This window comes from Mobula hypostoma, chromosome 16 (genome assembly GCF_963921235.1).
Source record: "Mobula hypostoma chromosome 16, sMobHyp1.1, whole genome shotgun sequence".
NCBI classification, from domain to species: Eukaryota; Metazoa; Chordata; class Chondrichthyes; order Myliobatiformes; family Myliobatidae; genus Mobula; species Mobula hypostoma.
Window position 1 is genome coordinate 69,042,808 of NC_086112.1, and position 24,393 is coordinate 69,067,200.

General features: G+C 39.9%; 1 protein-coding gene across 3 annotated transcripts in view; it reads right to left on the reverse strand.

The window, feature by feature from the left end:
- LOC134357473 (centromere-associated protein E-like) overlaps nt 1-24,393 on the reverse strand; it is a 158,802-nt gene that overhangs the window by 105,868 nt on the left and 28,541 nt on the right. For all 3 annotated transcript variants that reach the window (XM_063069091.1, XM_063069090.1, XM_063069089.1), the window contains exons 9-14: nt 17,319-17,370; nt 16,874-16,961; nt 14,651-14,777; nt 12,199-12,318; nt 11,429-11,578; nt 6,652-6,772 (exon numbers count right to left, since the gene is read on the reverse strand). In XM_063069091.1, coding sequence (XP_062925161.1) covers nt 6,652-6,772; nt 11,429-11,578; nt 12,199-12,318; nt 14,651-14,777; nt 16,874-16,961; nt 17,319-17,370 — 658 coding nt within the window. The remainder of the gene's footprint in view (nt 1-6,651; nt 6,773-11,428; nt 11,579-12,198; nt 12,319-14,650; nt 14,778-16,873; nt 16,962-17,318; nt 17,371-24,393) is intronic.

Genomic DNA, 24,393 nt, shown 5'->3' on the forward strand with positions numbered 1-24,393 from the left:
GAGTGCTTGAAATCACAGTGAAGAAACTAGTTCTGATGTCCTACTGCACATTTCTCGACAGCTATCAGTGATAAAAATCACTAATTTTTGAACAGAAACACTTGCAACTATCGCTATTTATAACCTGTTCATTCTAAGCACTGAGTAGCAAACCACACAAGTGAACATGACTGATGTTAGCTGGAAACTGTTCTACAACAGTTAAGCGAGATAGTGTCCCAAATAAACAAAGGAAATTCCTGCTGTTTGCTTAATTAATTTTTGTTCTTTAAGAGTTGTCCAAAATAAGCAGCTGCTCTGATTAATTGATGGCCCATTTAACTGGAATCCACAATATTTTACCATTGATCACAACAGAGGATCATTGCTTTTTATGCTATAGATCTGTCATGGATACAGTACAATTTCCAAGTCTGCAATTAATGAAAATCTTGATAAAATTCTTAAAAATAGCGTTAATTTAAAAAGAGGTCAACAGATGACAGCTGCAATATGCAGTAATGCTATTGTGTGATGTGATATATTTTAGGAAGAACAAAGATATTACACAAACACTACTTGATGAGCTGTTGCAATAAAGATAAAAATATGTTCACTATTTTTTATTTGAAAATGGCAGAGAAGTTAAGGCGGCTTTCAAGAAAGCATTTGCGATACCTGATTTCGTGCACAAACTCAACGAGAAACAAAAATCAGGACCTCTGTAATATACCTTGACAAATCTCTCATTAGGCCTCAGTTAAACATTACAGAATTCTGGAAACCAAAGCTGTCTGAGGAGTTCAAAGCCTTGGTACTTACCAGGACCAAATGAGGGATTTAAGTGCACAGAATTGGAGAGAGGACTTTGCATTTCCAGACAGCAGGAATGTTTCTCGGAAAGTGGGAATAAGTTTCTTGGTATAGTTTTAAGTTGGACTGGCTACAACTGAACAGGAGTCAATACAACTTCCTTACAAGTGGGAATAAAAGGAAACTTTTCTGTTGTGACAATTGGTGGGACTGCTTCTTTTTATGTTATATGTCAATGATTTGGATGATGCCATTGATGACTTTGTAGCCAGGTTTGCAAACGATACGAAGATAGGTGGAGGGGCTGGTAGCTTTCAGGAAGCAGTGGGGCTACAGAAGGATTAAACAGGTTAGGAAAATGGGTTAAGAAGTGGCAGAAGGTATACAGTGTCGGGAAGTGCATGGCCGTGCACTTTGGTAGAAGAAATAAAAGCATAGACTATTTCTAAATGGAGAGAAAATTCAAAAATTCAAAATATCTGAGACAAATGCTGTTAGTTAGCATTCATTGAGGGGACTCTGATATCAAAGTTCAAAGCAAATTTTATTACCAAAGTTCATAAATGTCACCACTTACAACCCGGAGGTTCTTTTTCCAGCAGGCATACTCAGGAAATCTATAGAATAGTAACTATAACAGGGTCAATGAAAGATCAAGTAGAGCGCAGAAGACTTCAAAATGTGCAAATGCAAATATAAATAAACAGCAATAAATAATGCGAACATGAAATAACATGATAAAGAGTCCTTAAAGTGAGCTCATTGGTTGTGGGAACATCTCAATAGATGACTGTAGTTATCTCCTTTTGTTCAAGAGCCTGATGGAACAGGGATATTAACTGCTCTTGAAGATGATGATGCGAGTCCCAAGGCTCTTGTACTTTCTACTTGATGGTAGCAGCGAGAAAAGAATACATTCTGGTTGGTAAGGATCTTTAATGATGGATGCCACTTTCCTATGACAGTACTTCATGTAGATATGCTCGATGGTTAGGAGGGCTCTACCCATGACGTATTGGTTTGAATCCGCTACCTTTTTTTGTAGGACTTTCCTACAAACAGATCTAATGTTGAGGCTTTGTAAAACACTGGTGAAGCCTTATTTGTGAGTATTATGAACAGTTCTGGGCCCTTATCGAATAAGGATGTGCTGACATTGGAGAAAGTTCAAAAAAGGTTCACGAAAATGATTCCAGACTTGATAAGCTTGTCATATGAGGAGAGTTTGATGGCTTTGGGCCTCTACTCATTGGAATTCAAAAGAGTGAGGGCAGGTACCTCATTGAAACCTATCAAATGTTAAAAGGCCTCAACAGAATGGATGTGGAAAAGATGTTTCCTACAGTGGAGGAGTCTATGACCAAAGGACACAGCCTCAGAATAAAAAAGCTTTCATTTAGAACGAAGATGAAGAAGAATTTCTTTATTCAAAGTTGTGAATCTGTGGAATTTGTTGCTACAGACAGCTGTGGAGACCAAGTCATTGGATATATTTAGGGCAGAGGTTGATAGATACTTGGTTAGTCAGGAAATGAAAGGATATTAGGAGAAGGCAGGATATTAGGAGAAGGCAGGATATTAGGAGAAGGCAGGATATTAGGAGAAGGCAGGATATTAGGAGAAGGCAGGATATTAGGGCTGAAAAGGGAAATGAACCAGCCATGAAATGGTGGACCAGACCCAATGGGTCAATGGCCTAATTCTGCTCGTACTGCCCATCTTATGGAGAATACTAATGCGATAGACCAGGTTGGAGGAGGTGCATGTGAATCTAGAAGAGTGGTTGAGGTCATTGAATGACTGTGAGAGAAATGGTGTCGGGGATAGGGTGGGGTGAGTGTGTGGAGACTAAGAGAGAATGATCCCTGCAAAAAAAAAAAACAGGAAAAGGGTCAAGGGGTAAGAGGAAGATGTGATTGGTGGTGGGATCCCAATACAGCTGGTAGAAAAGCCTAAGATGATATCCTGGATGTGGCGGACAGATAGGCAAAAGATGAGGACCAAGGAAACCCTTATCTGTTCAGTCTGGTAGGAGGGGGTGAAATCAGCAGATGTCCAGGAAACATGAAAGAACTTATCAACTTAAGCTGAAGGAATCCATATTTTCGGAAAAAAAGCAAGAGGACAGATGTGATGGTGACATAAAGAGAAAGGGAGGCTAGGAAGAGATGCAATTAGAAAAAAAAAGAGTTGGCAAGTTTTTAAACAGATATCAATGGTTAGTTTGTCTCCCAAGTTGGAGAGAGAATTCTAAGAAGAGGGAAATGCAAGAAATGAATTTGAGAAAATGAATCTTTGATATTATTAACTGAGATAGCCTGAGTGTTAAAAATTTAAACGGGTGATTGTTTTTTTTAAATGCCCCTGGGAGATTTTGAGTCAATACACAGGTAATTCTACTGGACAAGGGCATTAATGAGGATAACCTTTGACAATGTAGTAGCTGGTCGAGTGATTTGAATATTCTGTTTGCAACAACATTTTTGGAGATGGTCATCATAAAATTATTTCTTTTTTTTTACAGTAATTGTGTGAAAGGAAAAGGATGGTCTTGAAATGGCCCTTAAATTGAGGAAAGCGGATTTAAAATCTTAAAAATAAGACCTGGTAAAAATGGACTGGGAAAAGATTAGTCAGATTCCTTCAAAAGTGAATGAGTTGAAAGGCTAAACATGGCCCAATAAGGCTGAAGAGTAAAGTAATCTGGATATCAAGTGACCTTTACTAATCCGGCACCATTGGGACCTAAGGAGTGTCGGATTAGTGAAAATGCCCAATTGCAGAAGGATCACATTAAGCATAGAAACCATAGAAAAACTACAGCACAGAAACAGGCCTTTTGGCCATTCTTGGCTGTACCGAACCATTTTCTGCCTAGTCCCACTGACCTGTACACGGACCATATCCCTCCATACACCTCCCATCCATGTATCTGTCCAATTTATTCTTAAATGTTAAAAAAGAACCCACATTTACCACCTCATCTGGCAGCTCATTCCATCCTCCCACCACTCTGTGTGAAGAAGCCCCCCCACCCATGTTCCCTTTAAACTTTTCCCCCCTCACCCTTAACCCATGTTCTCTGGTTTTTTTCTCCCCTTGCCTCAGTGGAAAAAGCCTGCTTGCATTCACTCTATCATAACTTTATATTCCTCTATCAAATCTCCCCTCAATCTTCTACACTCCAGGGAATAAAGTCCCAACCTATTCAACCTTTCTCTGTAACTGAGTTTCTCAAGTCCCGGCAACATCTTTGTAAACCTTCTCTGCACTCTTTCAACCTTATTAATATCCTTCCTGTAATTTGGTGACCAAAACTGAACACAATACTCCAGATTCGGCCTCACCAATGCCTTATACAACCTCATCATAACATCCCAGCTCTATACTCAATACATTGATTAATAAAGGCCAACGTACCAAAAGCTCTCTTTACGACCCTATCTACCTGTGACGCCACTTTTAGGGAATTTTGTATCTGTATTCCCAGATCCCTCTGTTCTACTGCACTCCTCAGTGCCTTACCATTTACCCTGTATGTTCTACCTTGGTTTGTCCTTCCAAAGTGCAATACCTCACACTTGTCTGTATTAAACTCCATCTGCCATTTTTCAGCCCATTTTTCCAGCTGGTCCAAATCCCTCTGCAAGCTTTGAAAACCTTCCTCACTGTCCACTACACCGCCAATCTTTGTATCATCAGCAAATTTTCTGATCCAGTTTACCACATTATCATCCAGATCATTGATATAGATGACAAATAACAATGGACCCAGCACGGATCCCTGTGGCACACCACTAGTCACAGGCCTCCACTCTGAGAAGCAATCCTCTACTACCACTCTTTGGCTTCTTCCATTCAGCCAATGTCCAATCCAATTTACCACCTCTCCATGTATACCTAGCGACTGAATTTTCCTAATTTACCTCCCATGCAGGACCTTGTCAAGGCCTTACTGATGTCCATGTAGACAACATCCACTGCTTTCCCTTCATCCACTTTCCTGGTAACCTCCTCGAAAAACTCCAATAGATTGGTCAAACATGACCTACCATGCACAAAGCCATGTTGACTCTCCCTAATAAGTCCCTGTCTATCCAAATGCTTGTAGATTCTGTCTCTTAGTACTCCCTCCAATAACTTACCCACTACCAACGTCAAACTTACCGGCCTATGATTTCCCGGATTACTTTTCGATCCTTTTTTAAACAACGGAACAACATGAGCCACTCTCCAATCCTCCAGCACCTCACCCATAGACACCGACATTTTAAATATATCTGCCAGGGCCCCTGCATTTTCAACACTAGTCTCCTTCAAGGTCCGAGGGAATATCCTGTCAGGTCCTGGGGATTTATCCACTTTAATTTGCCTCAAGATAGCAAGCACCTCCTCCTTTTCAATCTGTACAGTTTTCATGATCTCACTACTTGTTTCCCTTAATTCCATAGACTTCATGCCAGTTTCCTTAGTAATACAGATGCAAAAAACCCATTTAAGATCTCCCCCATTTCTTTTGGTTCTGCACATAGCCAACCACTCTGATCTTCAAGAGGACCAATTTTATCCCTTACAATCCTTTTACTCTTAATATACCTGTAAAAACTCTTTGGATTATCCTTCACTTTGACTGCCAAGGCAATCTCATGTCTTCTTTTAGCCCTCCTGATTTCCTTCTCAAGTATTTTCTTGCACTTTTTATACTCCTCAAGCACCTTATTTACCTTATTTACTTATTCCTTCGATAATCCAGTGCTGGATTATTGAAGGAACCGGATTGCAGGTAGTCGGATTTGTTTGTGGACAAACAAAAGAAAAAAGTAAGTTGTGGGTATGGAAAACTGTAAACAGGGAAGATTTTCAAGGCAGCACAAAAGAAAAATTCAGAGTGCAAAGAGAACAAAGAATATATCATTTGCAGACAAAACTAAAGAACACCAAAGCAATTTAGGGAAAGAGCCAGGTCCAATAGAGATCAAAGGACTGAGTCAGTGGTGGCGAGTTCTTAAAAGCAGTACTTCTCATCTGTATCACTGAGAAGGACTTTGTAGTTGGAGAATTCATGGATGGGAGGAGTGAAATTCTAGAACATGTTACGATTAAAAAGGAGTGGAAAGCACCTTGACAAGCTTAAAGGGATAGAAATGCCCGGGATTTTGGAGATCCATCCCCACCCAATTTGGGAGGTGCAGGTCTCAGGGATGTTAAAAAAAGATCTTCACAGGTCACAGGCGAGGACTCAAATGACTGAAAGATAGAAAGTTTGCTATCTTTATTCAAGGAAGGTAGCAGGGACAAGGTAGTAATTGTAGCCAGTGAATCTAATGCCGATGCTAGAAGATACAAGTTTAAATAGTGATGCAGAATCTTTAGAGGGAGAAAAATAACAGAGGAAGAACTGTTTGACCAAGATCATTGGAATCTGGAACCAAGGGAGAAGTAGAGATAGGAGTTTTAGTATTTTAAAAATATCTCCATAAGCACTCCACTCAAATAGCTGAGGGTTAGAAGGCTACAGGCCAAGTGCTAGAGCATGGGATTAATACAAATCTGGGTACATGATAGTCCATATGAATTTACAAGGGCTCTTTTTGTTCCATAAGTAGTAGAGTAACAGTTCTCTCACTTGTAGTTGTCAATATCTCAGAAGTAAATCTTAGAAGCATTTTTACACCTTTAGAAATTTTTGTGGTAGTTCTGACTTCATTGTAAATCCAAGCTGATCACTCTTCCAACAAGAGTAACTAACGTTTTACATGATTACATTTTTCTCTTACATTTAACTGTTCAAATACATAACAAAACTATCAACTTCCAGCAGGATTTTGGGGTTTATTTGAAGACATCCTTTCAACTTACACTCATCTAGTTCTTGAAAAGCTTGATCCAGTTTTATCATTTTTGCAGCGTTATCTGTCACAGTAGTCAAACTGGCTCGCACTTTTCCAGGAGCCCAGGTAAATCTCCTTTTTCTTCTGGCCTTAGAGACAGAAACAGATTGTATAGCATACTTCTGAGATGAATGCAGACCTATATATCAGCTCCCAGCACTCAGACAAATCAGTCACCATTGCATTTATTGCTGACCCAGTTCTTCAATCCTGTATTTGGCTTCCAACGTTTTGCATAAACTTAGCTAAAATCATTTCATAACTGCATCAAACCCAGCAGGACAAAAAAAAAAATAGATCAAGGTATGGCTTCTCTTGCCAATTCAGAGGTAGAAAGCTGTATTAAAGTAAATAACCTTCCAGTTCTGATAAACTCTCAAATATAAACATTATACAAAGCACAGGACATTTAAAAATTAAATGCAAGCATAGCAATGGAAGAGACCTGGAATGATCATGAAATGGAAAAGGAAGACAAAAAGGAGCTGGGGTTGAGAAACAGAAGATTATTGCTATAATTGTGTAGGTGCTGACGAGGCCACCTATGCAGTTTCTGTTCCCATTTTCAAGAACTAACTCAATGGAATGAGAAGTTTGTTTTACGAGGAGCTGCTAATGTTATCTATGATTCTTTGACAAGGTGTTGTACATTAAGCTGCTAAACAAGAGCCCATGGTATTAAAGGAGAGATATGTGCATGGACAGGTGGTTTGGCAGACCGGCAGAGAAAGAAAAGTGGGAATAAAGGAAGCCATTCTGGTTGGCTGCTAGTGACTAGTAGTGTTCCACAGGGGTCAGTGTTGAGATCCTTTCATTGCACGTTATACAGCGCGTCAATGATTTATGTGACGGAATCGATGGTTTTGTGGCCAGGTTTGTGGATAGGTGGAGGGGCAGGCAGTTGAAGCAGCGAGTCTGCAGAAGGACTTGGAGGATTCGGAGAATGGGCAAAGTGGCGGCAGATGGAATAGAAGTGGCACAGTCATGCACTCTGGTACAAGTAATAAAGACATTGACTATTTTCCAAGCAAGAAGCAAATTCAGAAATCAGAGATGCAAAGGGACTTGGGAGCGCTTGCGCAGGATTTCCTAAAGATTAACTTGCAGGTTGAGTTGGTGGTAAGAAAGGCAAATGCAATGTTAGCATTCATTTCAATAGGCTTGAATATAAAAGCAAGGACAATGCAGAGTGTTCATAAAGCATTGGCCATATCTCACTTGCAGTATTATGAGCAGCTTTGGGTCCCTTATCTAAGGGAAGATGCTCTGGCATTGGAGAAGGTTCAGAGGGTCCACTGAAACCTATCAAATATAAAAAGGCCTTGAAAGAGTGAATGTACAGAAGGTATTTCCTATAGTTCGGGAGTCCAGAACCAGAGTTCAGCCTCTGACTTCAAGAATGTCCATTTGAAACTGAAATGAAGTAGTATTTCTTCAGCTATATGGTGGTGAATCTGTGAAATTCATTGTCACAGACAGCTGTGGAGGCTAACTCATTGAGTATATTTAAGCTGATGTTGATAGTTTCTTGATTGGTAAGGGTGTTAAACGTTACAGAAAGAAGGCACGAGAATGAGGTTCAGTGATAATAAATTAGCCATGATGGAATGGCAGAGCAGACTCTATGGACAGAATGGCCTAATTTTGATCCTTTGTCTTATGGAGTTAAAAATAAGGGGTGATCTTATTGAAATATATAAAATCTTGAAAGAGCAAGACAGGAAAGATGTTGAGACATTTTCACTAGGAGAGAACCGTAAAAGGGAACACGGTTAAAAAAACAAAGGGATAACCATTTGAATCTGAGGAACATTGGAGTTTCTTCTTACAATGGTTTAATCTTTGGAATTCTCTAACATCGAGGATTGTGGAGGCTAGACCATTAAGGATGATAAATGTTTGAAAGTTAAATCTGAGAATTCAGGAGTATGGGGGAAATGCCACAACAGAGGAGCTGAGGCTTGGGACAAATCAGCCATAGTCATATGCACTCTTGAGGGGCCAGGTGGTGAACTCCTGTGCCCATCTTCTTGTATTGTGTGTTCATATCACACCTGAGTAAAGTAGGTTCCCTTCAACTACTATTCTGTTACTACTTAACCAATTTCCAATCCACTTTGGAAGATGGTTTCAAGACTCTTGCAACTCCCACCCAATGGCAGCAGTGAGAAGAGAGAGAGATGAGCCAAACACAGGCAGAGGGGACAGGTTCAGGTGGGGAATCTTGGCTGGCACGGGGAAGAACACCCGTTCTTCTTATATTCTTATGCAGGTTCTTCAATCTATTGTACAAAACTACTTGTGGAAATTTATGAAGATGGCATGGATGTAAGAGGAGTGGAAATGAAATCAAATCTTACCAATGCAAATTTAATCATTTGAAACTTGAACATTTCCAGATTGCACCTTGAATAACTCAAGAATAAGCAAACATGGCAGAGTATTACAAAAACAACAGGAATTCTGCAGATGCTGGAAATTCAAGCAACACACATCAAAGTTGCTGGTTGAACGCAGCAGGCCAAGCAGCATCTATAGGAAGAGGCGCAGTCGACGTTTCCTATAGATGCTGCTTGGCCTGCTGCGGTCAACCAGCAACTTTGAAGGGTATTACAAATCCATCCTGGCTTCCTCAACAATTCATATACCAAAGTGATCAGCCTAAACGCTTCATCATTGACCCTCATGAGTTTTTCCTAATTGAGCTCCTATTAAACCATGCTAGGTCTGTAGTCAACTGCAGTCTCATACCACCACCACCTCAAATAAATTGAGTGAGGTGCAATTTTTCAGCTCAATATTCAAATATCCAGACAAGACAACAAGGTCAATGCATTGACAATTTCCTGATTGACTCACCCATCTCCATCCATCCCAATCTGACCCTGTAACACTTGTTCTTACACTTCTTACTTCATTACAATCCAGGGACCTAAACATTCTAAAGCTAAGACAAAGATCCCTGTGCACCTCCTCCAATGAATTCGGTGCTTCCAATGTGGCCTCCTCAACATCAGTGAAACCAAGCACGGAATAGGTGACTAATTTGCAGAACACCTAGGCCCAATCCACACTAATCTTCAAGCTCCGACTTGCTTGCCATTTCATTTCCCATTCCCACACTGACTTGTCCATGCTCTCCCTTCTCAACTGTCAAGGGGTACACATTTCATATTCCACCTATAATCTGTAATTTTCTACAGTCTTCCAAATTTCAGGTAGCCCTTACCTCGCGTCCCATCCCACCCCCTCACCTGGAACATCTGCTTACCAACTCTTTCTCATTTGTATCTACCAATACTTACCAGACCCTGCCTCACCACACAAACCCCCACCCCGCTTCTGATCTCTTTATACAGTTTATTTTCCCTTTACTCTCCTTGTCCTGATGCCTCGAACTGAAACTTTGACTGCCCATTTGCCATCACAGATGTCTCATAACCCACTGAGATTATCCCTTTTTTATGCTCCAAATTATCAATGTGCCAGTGTTACCAAATTACCAAATGTAATTGGAAGTCATTCAGCTCATAGTCTCTATATTAACTCTCTGCTAGAGCAATTTGGTCAGTCACAAGCTCCAGCTTTTTTGCTGAAGCCTGTAACAGTTTTGTTCCACCCCCAAGTATTCATCCAAATTCTTTTTGAAATTGGGATTCCTAAAAGTGGCTGGTAATCCCCTCATCCAAACAATTCCTGTAATTGGCTGTGCCTCACGTATGAGGATATCAAGCATCGTTCCAGATTCAGTCGAGATAAAGATAGCAACTTTAACAAACTCAACTTTACTTCAAGAAATCAGTGCATTTGCAGGTTAATTGCTAAATGAGCTCAAAGTAAGGAGTCAAAGCGCAAACTCTTTTCCAATGACAAACGCTACTTAATTTTATAGCCCCCACAAGTCAACAACTTGAAATTGATCTCATTCTTCTAGGTAGTACATTTAAAATATCATTAGCAAAGGTTTAAAATAATTTTTTCCCCTCTTATTAGTTTTATTGTTTCTATTTGCTGTTCTAGAATATAATTTTTCCTATCAGATGCACTCTATCTCATTTCAGACCTGAATTTGACCCCCTTCTTTTTCCACCAAGTCACTTTCTCCTCAATCTTTTAATCCCATTAAAAGATTTGATGCTATTGTTCTCCAGTCACTGCAATCCCATTGTCTTAATTTCCAGCATAGCCTTCCAGCAACATGCAATGCAAAAACTGAGATGAAAATTAAAAGAAATGCCCTACTACTGGGGCCTATTCTAAATGTAGCTCCAAAAAAATCCAATTCACTAAAACAATTTCAACACCATTTACAGAATAACCGAAGAAATAGCCACTCTTTCAAGAATCACAATTGTTTAATGTAACTTTTGGTACACAAGTGTAACGGAGAACTAAATAATTGTCATTCCGTTTAACAATTGTTAATTGATGATTTGAGAGTTAATTGAATTCTGTGAACAATGCAGTGCCTTGTTCAGACTTCAGACAATATACTTTGTTAAAGATTTATTCTTCCCCAGATAATGTCTTTAAACTTCTAATTCCAACATTCTTAAGATTAAAGTTAACCATACTCATGTTGGAAACAAAAATGTTAAGTAGAATTTACACCAATTCTTCCAATACAAAAAAAAATCTCCATTTATGTGGTCCCTAAGTTTATTGCATTGATACATAATCACAAAAGTTACTGAAATTAATTTCACCAAGTACAAATTGATTGTTGCAATAGATATTTGGATTACCTTTGCAGAAAGTTGGTCCTCATCAGGCAAGACTCTGACAAGCATTCTTGTCAAGTTCTTTATTTTTTGTTCGTGCTCCAGCTGAAGGTGATATTTTTCTGACAAAAGCTGAGCTTTCTCCATTTCATGAACACGAGTTTCTGAAGCAAGCTGAAAAACAATTTTATATTTGCTACTTTCTGTAATGTTCAATTTTATCTTTTGTATCATACTCTTTCCAGGCATCATCTTTTTTGCAAAAGTACATCGCAAAAATCGATTTTGCATGAATAAAAGTCTTGGCTTTGAACCCCCGTCAAAGATCAGATGAAGTAACTTTCTGCTCCAATCATGGTATTATTACAATCACCCTTGGAGCACACATAATCCTGAACTGTACTATACAGCTGACTATAGGCCTGTGTAAAAACATTAACCTTAAATTTAGTATAATTTTAATACACAATTTAAAGTTAATGTACTCCAAAGGGTAAATGATATGGTCATAACTTGTCATCAACCTATGACATGACTTGCTATATCACCCAATAAATCATCCAAAAAAAAAAAATCGCCTAATTAGTTGGAATAAAGGCAGTTAATGTTCAGATGATGGGCATTTTAAGCAAAAAATACATTTCACTCCCAAATTTTGTTCTGATTATCATTTCCAAATTGTGTTAAAAATAGAATTAGTTTTCAAGATTGTGAAGATATTTCTAGCTTCATGGAGTGTAAATGAGGGGAAAAAAGTAAAATAACGTAATTCCATAAAATATTGAATAACTTACTTCCTCCAGATGATTTTTCAGATCCATTATTTCTTTGCGACAGCGTTTCAACATTGCTTGGTCATCCAACACTTCATTCACATGAGGTGTGTTCTTCATGAATTTGGCAGTGCTTGCAAACTAATAGGACAGAATGATTTACACATTTAGCAACTGGTCTGTTTCTGTTAACTGGGAAATTTTCATGCCCTCACAAAGTTGTTCAAACACAAATTAAGTACTTTTATTGATGAGAAGTGCAAGCAGAGTTTCACAAGATCTAAACCAATTTGTATAGCTCTGTAAATAGCTAAGTTCAAATAATATTCTGCAACCTTGCAGAGTTAGAAGCATGCAAAACATTGATGTTTCTTTCCCACTTTTTCGATACAGTACATAACTGAAAAGACATAATCAGGCTCCAAATCTTCTTCCTCCTCTTTGGTCCTACACCTACCACAGAACACATTAAACACCCAGGTTAAGAACCCCAAAGAGTACTGAAAAGCTAAGTTTTCAGCTATAGCCAAAGGGCTGGAAAAACAAAATGCCATTCATTATTACTTGAAGAGGAGAGAATAATATAAACACTACACAAGTATAAATCAAGACTTTTAAACATTTAAATGATAAAGAAAATATTGTAGCCTTGTTGATGAAAAATAATCAAAAGAGATTGGAGCATTTCAAAGATACAAGGACACGGCTTTTGTTTTTACAGTTTTGAAATCAAGCAGACTCAGTGGTGAGGAGCTCATTTGCACAAGCAGGTCTGAAAAGTAGATATCATTCCCACATTAATATCTCATCCTAAAGCAAAAAGTTATCTTGTAGTTAAGAAGATCAAGTTAATATTCAACAGCCATCAACAGGAAATGACACTAAAGGTAGTGATCTAAAAAAAAAGAGGTGAGCAAGAACTTGGAAAGTGGAGAGATAACCAAGGACACGGTCTAATCACAATAAAGGGAATCTATAACTGAGGACTATTTCATTTGGATGGAAGATGGTATGGGAAGGACAAGTACAGAAGAACAGCAGAGATCCCTTACAAGAAAGCAAGTGGAAGTGCAATGCAGGCTGTTGTTAGTTCATTATGCAACATCACACCCATTTCATATTCTCTTTTTCTTAATAAATTTATTAATGAAGGGATCATATGCATTAGTCGAAAAGAGAGTTGTCATTTGCTCTCGTACACAAAACTGAAAGTTAATTTTGCCAAAATCAAAGAAATGTCCCTTAAATGTCAAAGCACATGCTAATCAGTGAAAATATAATGCTGCTTCTCTTTAAGTTGCAGCTCAGCCTGCATTATTTGTCAATCTTACATCAAGTCACATGGAACTGTAAAGATGTTGACATTTGCATCAAGTTAAATCACTGAGCAGGTTCCTTAAGGTTGTCATAGCTGGCGAGGGAGGCAAGAAATTAAACTCCCACTACCTATTAAATGGTCTCAATGGAGTATGTTACAAATAGCCTCTGACAACCAAGTCCAGCTCCTGGCCTTCACATGTGGTATAGTTACCAAGCCCAGTGAACCATTTCAAGTGAGACGAGACAGGGGAAAAAGGTGGGTTTACCAGTGCCTTAAAACTAGACGTTCTGGGCAGGTGGGCTCATCAGCCGTGGTTAACAGCTCATCTAGCAGAAAGAAAACTGATTTCAAAGCTCTGCAGCCTTATGGCTATATCCACTCAAGGGGAAGGCTTCAGGAGCAAACCCCAAAGTAAAATCTGGAGCTGGAGTCCCTAAGGCAGTCCTGCACTGAGTTCAACACTGACTGGCAATTCCTGCGACACCACAAGTACCAAACTCCATTGAAATCTGCCATTCCTTAGGATTTATCAGCTGCGTAGAGAAGGGAAGCCTGCTGCAGAGGCAACAGCTTGCTCTCCATATTGTACTGCCCTGGCACATGTACTGGCAGCAAAATCCATGGCCGATCCCAACCAACAGAGGACACAAAAAATTCGTGAGCAACAGGACAAATTTACCACAAGGATAAAACAGTGCCTTAGGCCTTAAAAACAAACCAATTGCACGTGAAAAGAATGCTGGAAAAGGTTTGTTCTGCCAATCACATTTCACAAGAGTTTACATTTTGTTACATCAGGGAAGTTTTATTATGTTGACAAGAGTTTAAATTAATGAGAAATTACAATCTTACAATATGCTATTACCAAAAATTAAATGCGCAAGTAACATTCTTGGCTGTTATCATTATAGCTCATTTCATTATCAGTCAGTAGCAGAATCACAAGTTATTGATATCAAAAAGTAACAAATTCTTGATGGGACAGAAAAGACTAAGCTTGTCATATTTGTATCTGCAAGTATTTTCATACTGTAGTATAAATTTTATTTTCCCCTAACTGATAAATGGACAGTTTTGAAGAGTTTAAAAGATCAGATGCACTATATTTATTTGAAAGAGCTCACTAAAGAATAGTAAAGCTGATCAACTTACCTGAAGAGTACTGAGAGTTTCCTCAAAAGCAAATGGAGCAATTGTGCAAATAATTAATGTTCTTGCATTGCCCCCTAATGAGTTTTGCAGAATTCGAGTCAGTTTACTGTCCCTATAATTTAGAAATCTAATACAAATATAAAGAGAATTAAAATGAGCAAGCAATAATGAAAGCACATGACTAGATCCACCATTTCCCTTCTTTTCATGTTCAAAGGTTGCTGGACCAGCAATTAAGGCAGCAATGTTCAACTCATTCCTGGTCCTTTCCATCAGAACAAGGAGTCACCTTTGCATTAGCTGGAGATCCATGTTGGAACATTCCATAATGCACTGAGAATTTTCAGTGCATCTGGATTATTGCTTGGTGGCAGTCCCCGAGAAGAACAAAAACCCTAGCTCAATTCGCAATTTATTCTGGTGATTTCAGATGCTTTCACTCTGAATTCTAGACAATATTTCAGTAAAATCCAATATCCACACAGGAAACTGTGTGCATTAGGGGTAAGAAAGGTCAAAGAGGGCAAAATAAGCATTCCTCTCTGCTTTCCTGCCTTTGTCGACATACTCCATGTCTCGGTGGGATATAGACTGTCTAAATCAAGAGCAAACTAAGGAAGTGATGCAGTAAGATCCGACCTCCTTTCTCCATACAGACCATGTGTAACCTATAGAAATCAATTTGCTGAATCCTGTATGATTGTAGTTTATAACACCACTCCTTCCGTTTTATAACAATACGGTAATCTTAGGTAATGGATAGTCACAAATTATTCCTATCATTTAGGCCTCAGTCATCTAATTAATGTCACATGAAAATTAAACCAGGTGTTTTACATACTTTCTTCAGACTCTCATAATACCATAATCCCAAGGGCGCTTGCTTTCATATAGCAGTTATTCAAAAGGGTAACAATGGATAGGCAGATAAAGTGTTTGGTTCTATTGCACTGAATGACTATCAGTTTAAAAATATTTTTACTTTGTTAAAAGGCTGCTTTAATAGTTAACCAAATACAGTATTGTAAAATGGGAAATAGGACTGAGAAAGTTATGTAACATTCTTTGATTATGCAAAGTAAAACAGAATGGGAAATTTAAGTATCTTCACAGAAATACTATGTTCTACAGGCAACCAAATGTGAGCAACAGCACCACTGCAAAATGTCTATTTATATGTGCATGGAGGTCTGGGTGGGGGGGGGGGGGGAAGAAAGAGGTACTTAAATTTATGGTGCATTCCAGGGAGAGGATAGAGGTGAATATGGAACCACAGGTGAGGAGTATGAAGCACCTGTGATTCAGAGCTCAGGAAAGCAGGTTGGACAGATGATCACAGGCGTCAATGACACAAGGTTGGATCATGAAGCCTTCGTTACACTGAAGCTCAATGAAATTTGAGGGGTGGGGCCAAAGAAAAACAGAAGTAACTACAATCTGAGGAACTTATTTCTTACAAGATACTGTAAAACACTGATAAGCTGCAATCTGATTATTTGAAAATACAGATGATTTACCCTCCCACTTTCCATGGCCCCTTCCGACTTAGTTAGCTCACCGAAAAATATATCATACTGTACAATTTTAGAAATCTTCAGAAATTTTAAATCTGCATACATATTCTGGACAAAAGGACATCAATTTCCAGAAAGGATTGAAGAAATTATTATCAAAGTATCAAAATAAGAGCCATTTTGAAAATGTTGGCAAAAATACAACAAATCAGATCTCATTTAAAATGATTTTATTTGAGCCCCACAATTTGATTTAGAGCAACATGTAGATCAATAATGCATTGCAATGTAGTTTATAAATATTCTACTTTGTTCATGTTCTGGGAAGTAGTAAAACACAGCAAGATAATCCTTATTCCCACATGCTTCAATGTTCCTTAAAAGAAGAGAAATTTGGATGTTTACTTGTCAGGTTGAAAACAATTTTTGTGGAGTAAGTTACATTTGGCACAAGTTTCATAATTGTGCAGAAGGGTCAGTCACACAACCTTCTGAAAACAATCTCAGCATGACAGGTACTGCCAGGGGGAGAGACTGTTGATTTCCCAGAAGGCACTGAAGGAAAAGTAGACTTTGGAAAGGGCACACACAAATGCAACTGTCATTAGAAAAGGAACCAATGAATGATGGGCAGGACATTTTATCATTACATTGTCATCTAAATACTAAATATATTATCTACATTATATTAAGTTGAGCTGTTTCTTACCCAGATTGTCCATCACTAAGCTTCTTAATGACTTGACCAAGTACAAACAAACTACGGTTGATGTTGCATCCTTCCTTTAAACGGACACCTACATTATAAAGAGAAATCATTTGTTCATCACAGGAAAATGAGCAAGCAGTTTGAAGTAACAATAAACTTCATAAAAAAGGTGAAAAGCAACACAAAGAAGCTTAGTGAAAACTGCAGGAGTCCAGTTAACTAACGGTTCTCTCTGGTTTGGCTTCAAACTTATACAATTTCAAGAACAATGTCTTCATATAAAATTTTAATTTTAATTCAACAGACAATACTTAGGATATTTGTAGCAGGAGTCAGGCAGAAATATACAATTAATTGTTAAAAATATTACGAAATTTGATAATACTAGGTAAATTGGAGTATGGAGGTAAATTACCCAGCATATCACTAAAATTTTAGAAAGTACCTTCTGCTCCTGTTTGACTGGCTCGTTCACTGCCCGCCAGATCGACCAAATTCTATGAAAGAAATTTTCCTATTTACTTCTCAATTCAGTACTGCAGACAGTGTACAATGGTAAAAACAAAGCAGTTTATTCACCAGTGTAATCAATTGAGGTTACAAGTGCTCATTCAACATTTAGTTTGCAAATCATTAAAAAATCCTTCCAACTGCAGCTGACTAGTTGTGACAATATCCTCTCCTCTTTGTATGTAATCTGCAATTGAGCTCATGATATTTTGTGGATGAGATGACTTAAGCTCAATCATCCCATCCGCAAAATATCACATAGCAACAAGAATACCCCCTCTTTATACAGCTGGGGCGGGGGAGGTGAAAATGACCTAGCAGGGCAGAGCAGTAGCAACAACCAGGCCAGTGGTTCTACAGCCAGTTCCAAGGCTCAGCAGGGAAGCATAAAGTCAGGCAGACAGTAGTGATAGGAGACTCAATAGTTAGGGAGACAACAGATTCTGTGGCTGTGAAAGAGATGCCAGGATGGGATGTTGCCTCCGAAGTGCTATGATCCAGATGTCACAGAAAGTCTGCAAAGATTCTCAAGAGGGAGAGTGAGCAGCCAGAGGTCATGGTGCAGTAATATAGGAATAAAGGAGGAAGAGGTCCTGCACAGTAAAAGAAAAGACTGAAGGAAAGGTCCTCCAAAGCAACAATTTCTGGATTATTCCCAGTGCCATGTGCTAGTCAGAGCAGGAACAGAATGATAATACAGATGAATGCGTGGCTGAGGAAGTGGTGCAGGGGACAGGGTTACAGATTTCTTATCATTGGGAAGCTATGGACCTGTACAAAAAGGATGGGTTACACCTGAACCCACGCAGGACCAATATCCTTGTGGTGAGGTTTGCTAGGACATTTGGGGGACTTTAAACTAAATTGGCAAGGAGATGGGAACCAGGGTGATAGGACTGAGGATGAGGCTGTTGGTATACAAGTTGACACAGCGTTCAGTGAGACTGTGTTAGGACAGGCAGATGATAGGGCAAAATTGCAGTCAATTGGATGAGATGAAGTGTAACATGGGGGAAAAAATCAATAAAGCTGATGAATACAGGACTGAATGTGTTATATTTAAATGCATGCAGTACACAGAATAAGGTAGATGACCTTGTAGTGCATTTAGAGATTGGCAAATATGTTGTTGTCAGCATCACTAGGTCATGGTTGAAAAGGTCATAGCTGGGAGCTTAACATCCAAGGATACACCTTGTATCAAAAGGACAAGTAGGCAGGCAGGAGACAGGTAGCCCTGTTTTTAAAAAATGAAATCAAATCCTTAGAAAGAGTCGACATGGGGTCAGAAGACTCTCGGCCCAAAACGTCGACTGTACTTCTTCCTAGAGATGCTGCCTGACCTGCTGCGTTCACCAGCAACATTTGTGTGTGTCGCTTGAAATTCCAGCATCTGTAGATTTCCTTGCGTTTGCGTCAATATATCTACTCCTTTTTGAGTGCATTATTCCTTTCCAAGAATTGTGCTGCTTCTATTGAGTCATCATATACTTAAGGCGCTCTTCCATCTTGATGATAATTATAGAGCCCAGCCGGATACCGCAGGGTGTGCTTGATTCCTCCATCACGCAGAGTTTGTAGTACATCACGAAAGGCACGACGTTGAGTCATCACCTCTTTAGTATAGTCTGGGAAGATCAAGACCTTGTTTCCCTTATACTCCATGGATTGTAGCCTGCTGCAGCGCAGGATCAGCTCTTTCACTTGAAAGTGATGGATACGTGCCAGGATGGTGCGCGGCTTAGCGCCGGCAGACGGCTTCGGCTGGACAGAGCGATGTGCACGATCGACTTTAACTGGATACAGGAAGTGCTCTTCCCCGAGCAACTTGGGAATCAGTCTGGAAACAAATTCAGTAGGTTTACCATCTTCCTCGCCCTCTTGTATCCCTACAATCTTAATGTTATGTCTCCGGGAACGAGCCTCTAAGTCATGCACTTTAGCTCCAGGCTGGCTATTTTGTCTCATTAGCTCTGAGTAGTTAGCTTCAAGCTCTTGCCCACGTGTTTCAAGGTCACTGGTGGTTAGTTCTTGATTAGCCACACGGGCTTGTGAGTCAGCCTGTGAGGCCACAAGCGCCTCAGACTTGGTCTCAAAAACATCAAATCGTTCATTAGTGCCGCGCAGAACTGACTCAGAAATCTCCTGATCTAATTCCTTGCACATGACTTGGGTTTTATCCAGCGGTTATCTCAGACACGGAGAAGTTCTTTACAGACCCATTGTTAGCACTAAGTTCGGTAGTTTGGCAGTCGGCGGTCTTGGCTTTATTTGCCTTTGGCATTGTCAAACTTTTCCAGACACTTAGTTTAGACATATACTGTTGGCCTATGAAAGAATAAAGCATGGTATAATAGTAATTTTATCGAGACCTCGGAGAGGAGCACCGACCAAACGCATCTAATCCATAACTGGAGCCCCCCAGAGCAGCTTATTGTTGAGCCCACTAGGAGAGAGACAATTCTAGATTGGATTTAGTGTAATGAACCAGATATGATTAGGGAGCTTAGGGTAAAAGGAACCTTTAGGAGGCAGTGTTCATAATATAATAGAATTTACCATGCAATTTGAGAGGGAGAAGAAAAAGTCAGCTGTGTTAGCATTACAGGGGATTAAAGGGAGTTACAGAGGCATGGGGAGAGATGGCCAAAGTTGAATGAAGAGGGACACTAGATGACAGAACAGCAATAGCTGAAGTTTCTGGGGCAATTTGGAAGGCACAGGATAGATACATCCCAAAGAAGTATTACTCTAAAAGTGAGAAAGAGACAACTGTGGCTAACAAGAGAAATCAAAGACAGCATAAAAGCAAAAGAGAGGGCATATAATATAGCAACAATGAGTGGGAAGTTAGAGAATTGGAAAGCTATTAAAAAACCAAGGGAAGACAATTTTAAAAAAACAGAAGGACTGAAAACATGAACTATGAAAGTCAGCCGGCCAAAAATATCAGAAGATCCCAAAAGTTTTTTTTCCAGATATATAAGAGGGTCGATATTGGACTACAGGGAAATGACAATGGAGTGGCAGGAATAGGGGACAAAGAAATAGACGAATTTTGTGTCAATCTTCATGTGGAAGACACTAGCAGGATAGCAGAAATTGGAATGTCAGGGGGTAGAGCGAGTTTAATTGCTATTACTAAGGGTGCTTGGGAAGTTGAAAGATCTGAGCCCAATAGATGACATGACAGCATTCTGAAAAAGGTAGCTGAAGAGATTGTGAATGAGAAATGACCTTTCAAGACTCATGAGTTTCTAGAATGGATCTGAAGGACTTAAAAAATGCAAATGTTACTCCATTCTGCAAGAAAGGAGGGAGACAGAAGAAAATAAGTTATCGGCCAGTTAGCCTGAGTTCAATGGTTGGGAAGCTGTTCAAGTCCATTATTAAGGATAAGGTTTCAGGGCTCTTGGAGGATATGGTAAAGTAGGCCAAAGTCAGCATGGTTTTCTTTAGGGGAAAGTTTGCCTTACAAATCTGTTGGCATTTTTTGAGAAAATAACAGGAAGGATAGAAAAAGGAGAGTTACTGTGTACTTGGATTTCAGAAGGCCTGTAATAAGGTGCTGCACATGCAGCTGCTTAACAAGATAAGAATCCATGGTATTACAAGAAAGATACTCGCATAGATAGAAGATTGACTCTTTGGCAGAAGACAAAGTGTCGGAATGAAGAGGAACTATTCTGGCTATCTGCTGATGACAAGTAGTTTTCAAAGGGGTCGGCATTGGGGCCACTTTTCACATTATATGGTAACAATTTGGACGATGGAATTAATGGCTTTGTGGTCACGTTCTCAGACAATACGAAGATGGCTGAAGGGGCAGGTAGTGTTGAGGAAGCAGATAGGCTGCAGAAGCACTTGACCAGATTGGGAGAATGGGCAAAGAAATGGAAGATGGAGTATAGTGCAGGGAAGTGTATGGTCATGAACTTTGGTAGAAGCAATAGAGGCATAGACTATTTTCTAAACAGGGAGAAATTTCAAAAATCAGAGGTGCAAAAGGACTTTGAAACCTACTGAAAAGCCTAGATAGAATGGAGGTGGAGAGGATGTTTCCTATAGTGCAGGGGTCCCCAACCTTTCTCGCACTACGGACCGGTTTCATAATGACAATATTCTTGCGGAGCGGCTGATCGGCATGGGGGGGGGGCGGGGGGGTTGCCAACGGATAAGAGTAGCAGTCAAATACGTTGAGTTTACCCCGAAAAGACTACAATGGCCATGAAGCCTTGCACGGGCACCAGTGGGCATGCGTGATTTGCACATGCATGTACATGCCGATTTTTTCTACAAATCATTTTTGGCGATTCTGTTCGGGTGGGGGGGGGGGGTGTTAATCACGACCGGAATATAGGTGATAAGTGGCTAATACACTCAATTTCGTTTCTAAAAGGGTTTATCTAACGAATTTAATATTAAACACACAGCACATATTCTCCTCGCATGAATATAGCGATAAGTCAATTATCAGGGGAGGACAGGGGAGCTTGAAGTAAGTGTTGAACGAACTTCCAGTAGAAGTGGTAGAGGCAGGTTCGATATTATCATTTAAAGAAAAATTGGACAGGTATATGGACAGGAAAGGAATGGGGGGTTATGGGGTGAGTGCAGGTCGGTGGGACTAGGTGAGAGCAGCGTTCGGCACGGACTAGAAGGGCCGAGATGGCCTGTTTCCATGCTGTAATTGTTATATGGTTATATAAGTCAACAGCATCATAACATTTTAAGTAACGTTTGAATATTAAACACAGCACATATTTGCCCCGTATGAACATATAAAATCATTGCAACACACCAATATCACTGAATCAGTGCAAACCCTGGGTTTGTTTCCCAGCAACAAGACGGTGCCATCGAAGGGTGTAGGGAGACAGCGATACTCCAACGGGGTTCCTTATGTCCAGTCTATTCCGCAATTTAGTTTTCGTTGCATTCATTGCAGAGATATGTTGGAAATGGAAGCAACGTTTTCAGTGCTTTCCTGGCTATCTCAGGATATTTAGCAACATACATCAAAGTTGCTGCTTGGCCTGCTGCGTTTACCAGCAACTTTGATGTATGTTGCTTGAATTTCCAGCATCTACAGAATTCCTGTTGTTCAGGATATTTAGCCTTGACTTTGATCCAGAATGCCAGCAGAGATGTTATGTCAAACATACTTTTCAGCCCGCTGTCATTTACAAGCTCAAGGAGTTGATCTTCTTCCTGCGCTGACATGGATGACGCACAGGTAATGACCTCGCATGCGTAATGGCTCAACAGTGGGCATGACAGGGAATGAGGAAAGTTGCAGCTGACACCTATGGCCAGATCATATCATTTCCTCGTGGCCCGGTAGCGCATGCTTTGGGGCCTGACACAGGTCCGCGGCCCGGTGGTTGGGGACCGCTGCTATAGTGGATAAGTCTAGGACCAGGAGCACGGTCTCAAAACAGAGGAACGTCCATTTATGAGGAGGAACTTCTTTAGCCAGGGAGTGGCAAATCTGTGGAATTCATTGCCATGGACTGCTGTGAAATAAAGTTCACTGAGTATATTTAAAGCAGAGGTTGATAGGTTTTTGGTTAGTCAAGGTGTCAAAGATTACAGGGAGAAGACAGGAGAATGGGGTTGAGAGGTATAATAAAGCTATGATGGAATGGCAGAGCAGACTCGATAGGCCGAGTGGCCTAACTCTACTCACATGTCTTATGGTGATTACGTACAAAGTATCACTGCACCTCAATTCAGTGTGCCAGGCCCCCTTATGATCAGAAAACTTTATTAATGACTTTCCTTCCAAGATTAAGAGAACGTGGAAGTACTTGCTGTTGATGCTCAATCACTTCACAGTTATTCAGAAAATAAAGCAGTCTGTGCCTGAGTGAATCAGAATCAGGTTTGTTATCACTGACGTATGTCAAGAAATTTGTTTTTTTTTTAAACTGCAAAATAACAATGCAATACATAAAATACACTGTAAATTATAATAATATACACTTAGTGGCCACTTTATTAGATATGCCCTGTACCTAATAAAGTGGCCGCTGAGAGGATGTTCATGGTCTTCTGCTTTTGTAGACCATCCACTTCAAGGTTCAACGTGCTGTGTCATCAGTAAATTTATAGATGGCGTTTGAGCTGAGCCCAGCCACACAACTGTGGGTGTAGATAGAGTAGAGCAGTGGGCTAAGCACACACCCTTGAGGTGCGCCATGCTAGAGTTGATTATCAGTGAGATGTTATTTCCAATCTGCACAGACTGGTCTCTCAGTGACAAAGTCAAGGATCCAGTTGCAGAGGAAGTTACAAAAGCCCGGGTTTTGAAGCTTGTTGATTAGAACTGAAGGTATGACTGTGTTGAACTTGAAGTCAAACAGCATTCTGACGTAGGCATTGTTATTGTCCAGGTGATCCAGGACTAAGTGGACAGCCAATGAGACTGCATCTGCTGTAGACCTATTGTGGCAATAAGCAAATTGAAGTGTGTCTAGGTCCTTGCTTAGGACCTCTCAAAACACTTTAACACAGGAAATGTGAATCTTCATCCTCCACAATTTCTCTTTCGGCTCTTTCCACTTCTTCAGACTCAAGGGATAACCATGGACACCCTCACTGGCCTATGCTTGCATCTTCATTGGCGATGTAGAACAGTCCACGTTTCAATCCCTCACTAGTATAATCTCCAATTCTACCTTCGTTACATTGACAACTACATTAGTACTTCTTCATGCACTCATGCTGGGCATGTCAATTTCATCAACATTGCCTCCAACTTCCAACCTGCCCTTAAACTCACTTGGTCCATTTCTGATACCTTCCTCTCCTTTCTCAATCTCTTTGGCAACAAGCTGTCTACCAAAATTGTTAATAAAACAACCAATTCCCATGGTTATATTGACTATACCCGTCTCCTATAAAACTACTAATCCCTTCTCAGTTCCATCATCTCTTCCCAGCTGTTCCCAGGATGAGGAGTTCTTTTCCAGGACATCAGAGATGTCCTCCCTCTTCAAAGAGTGTGT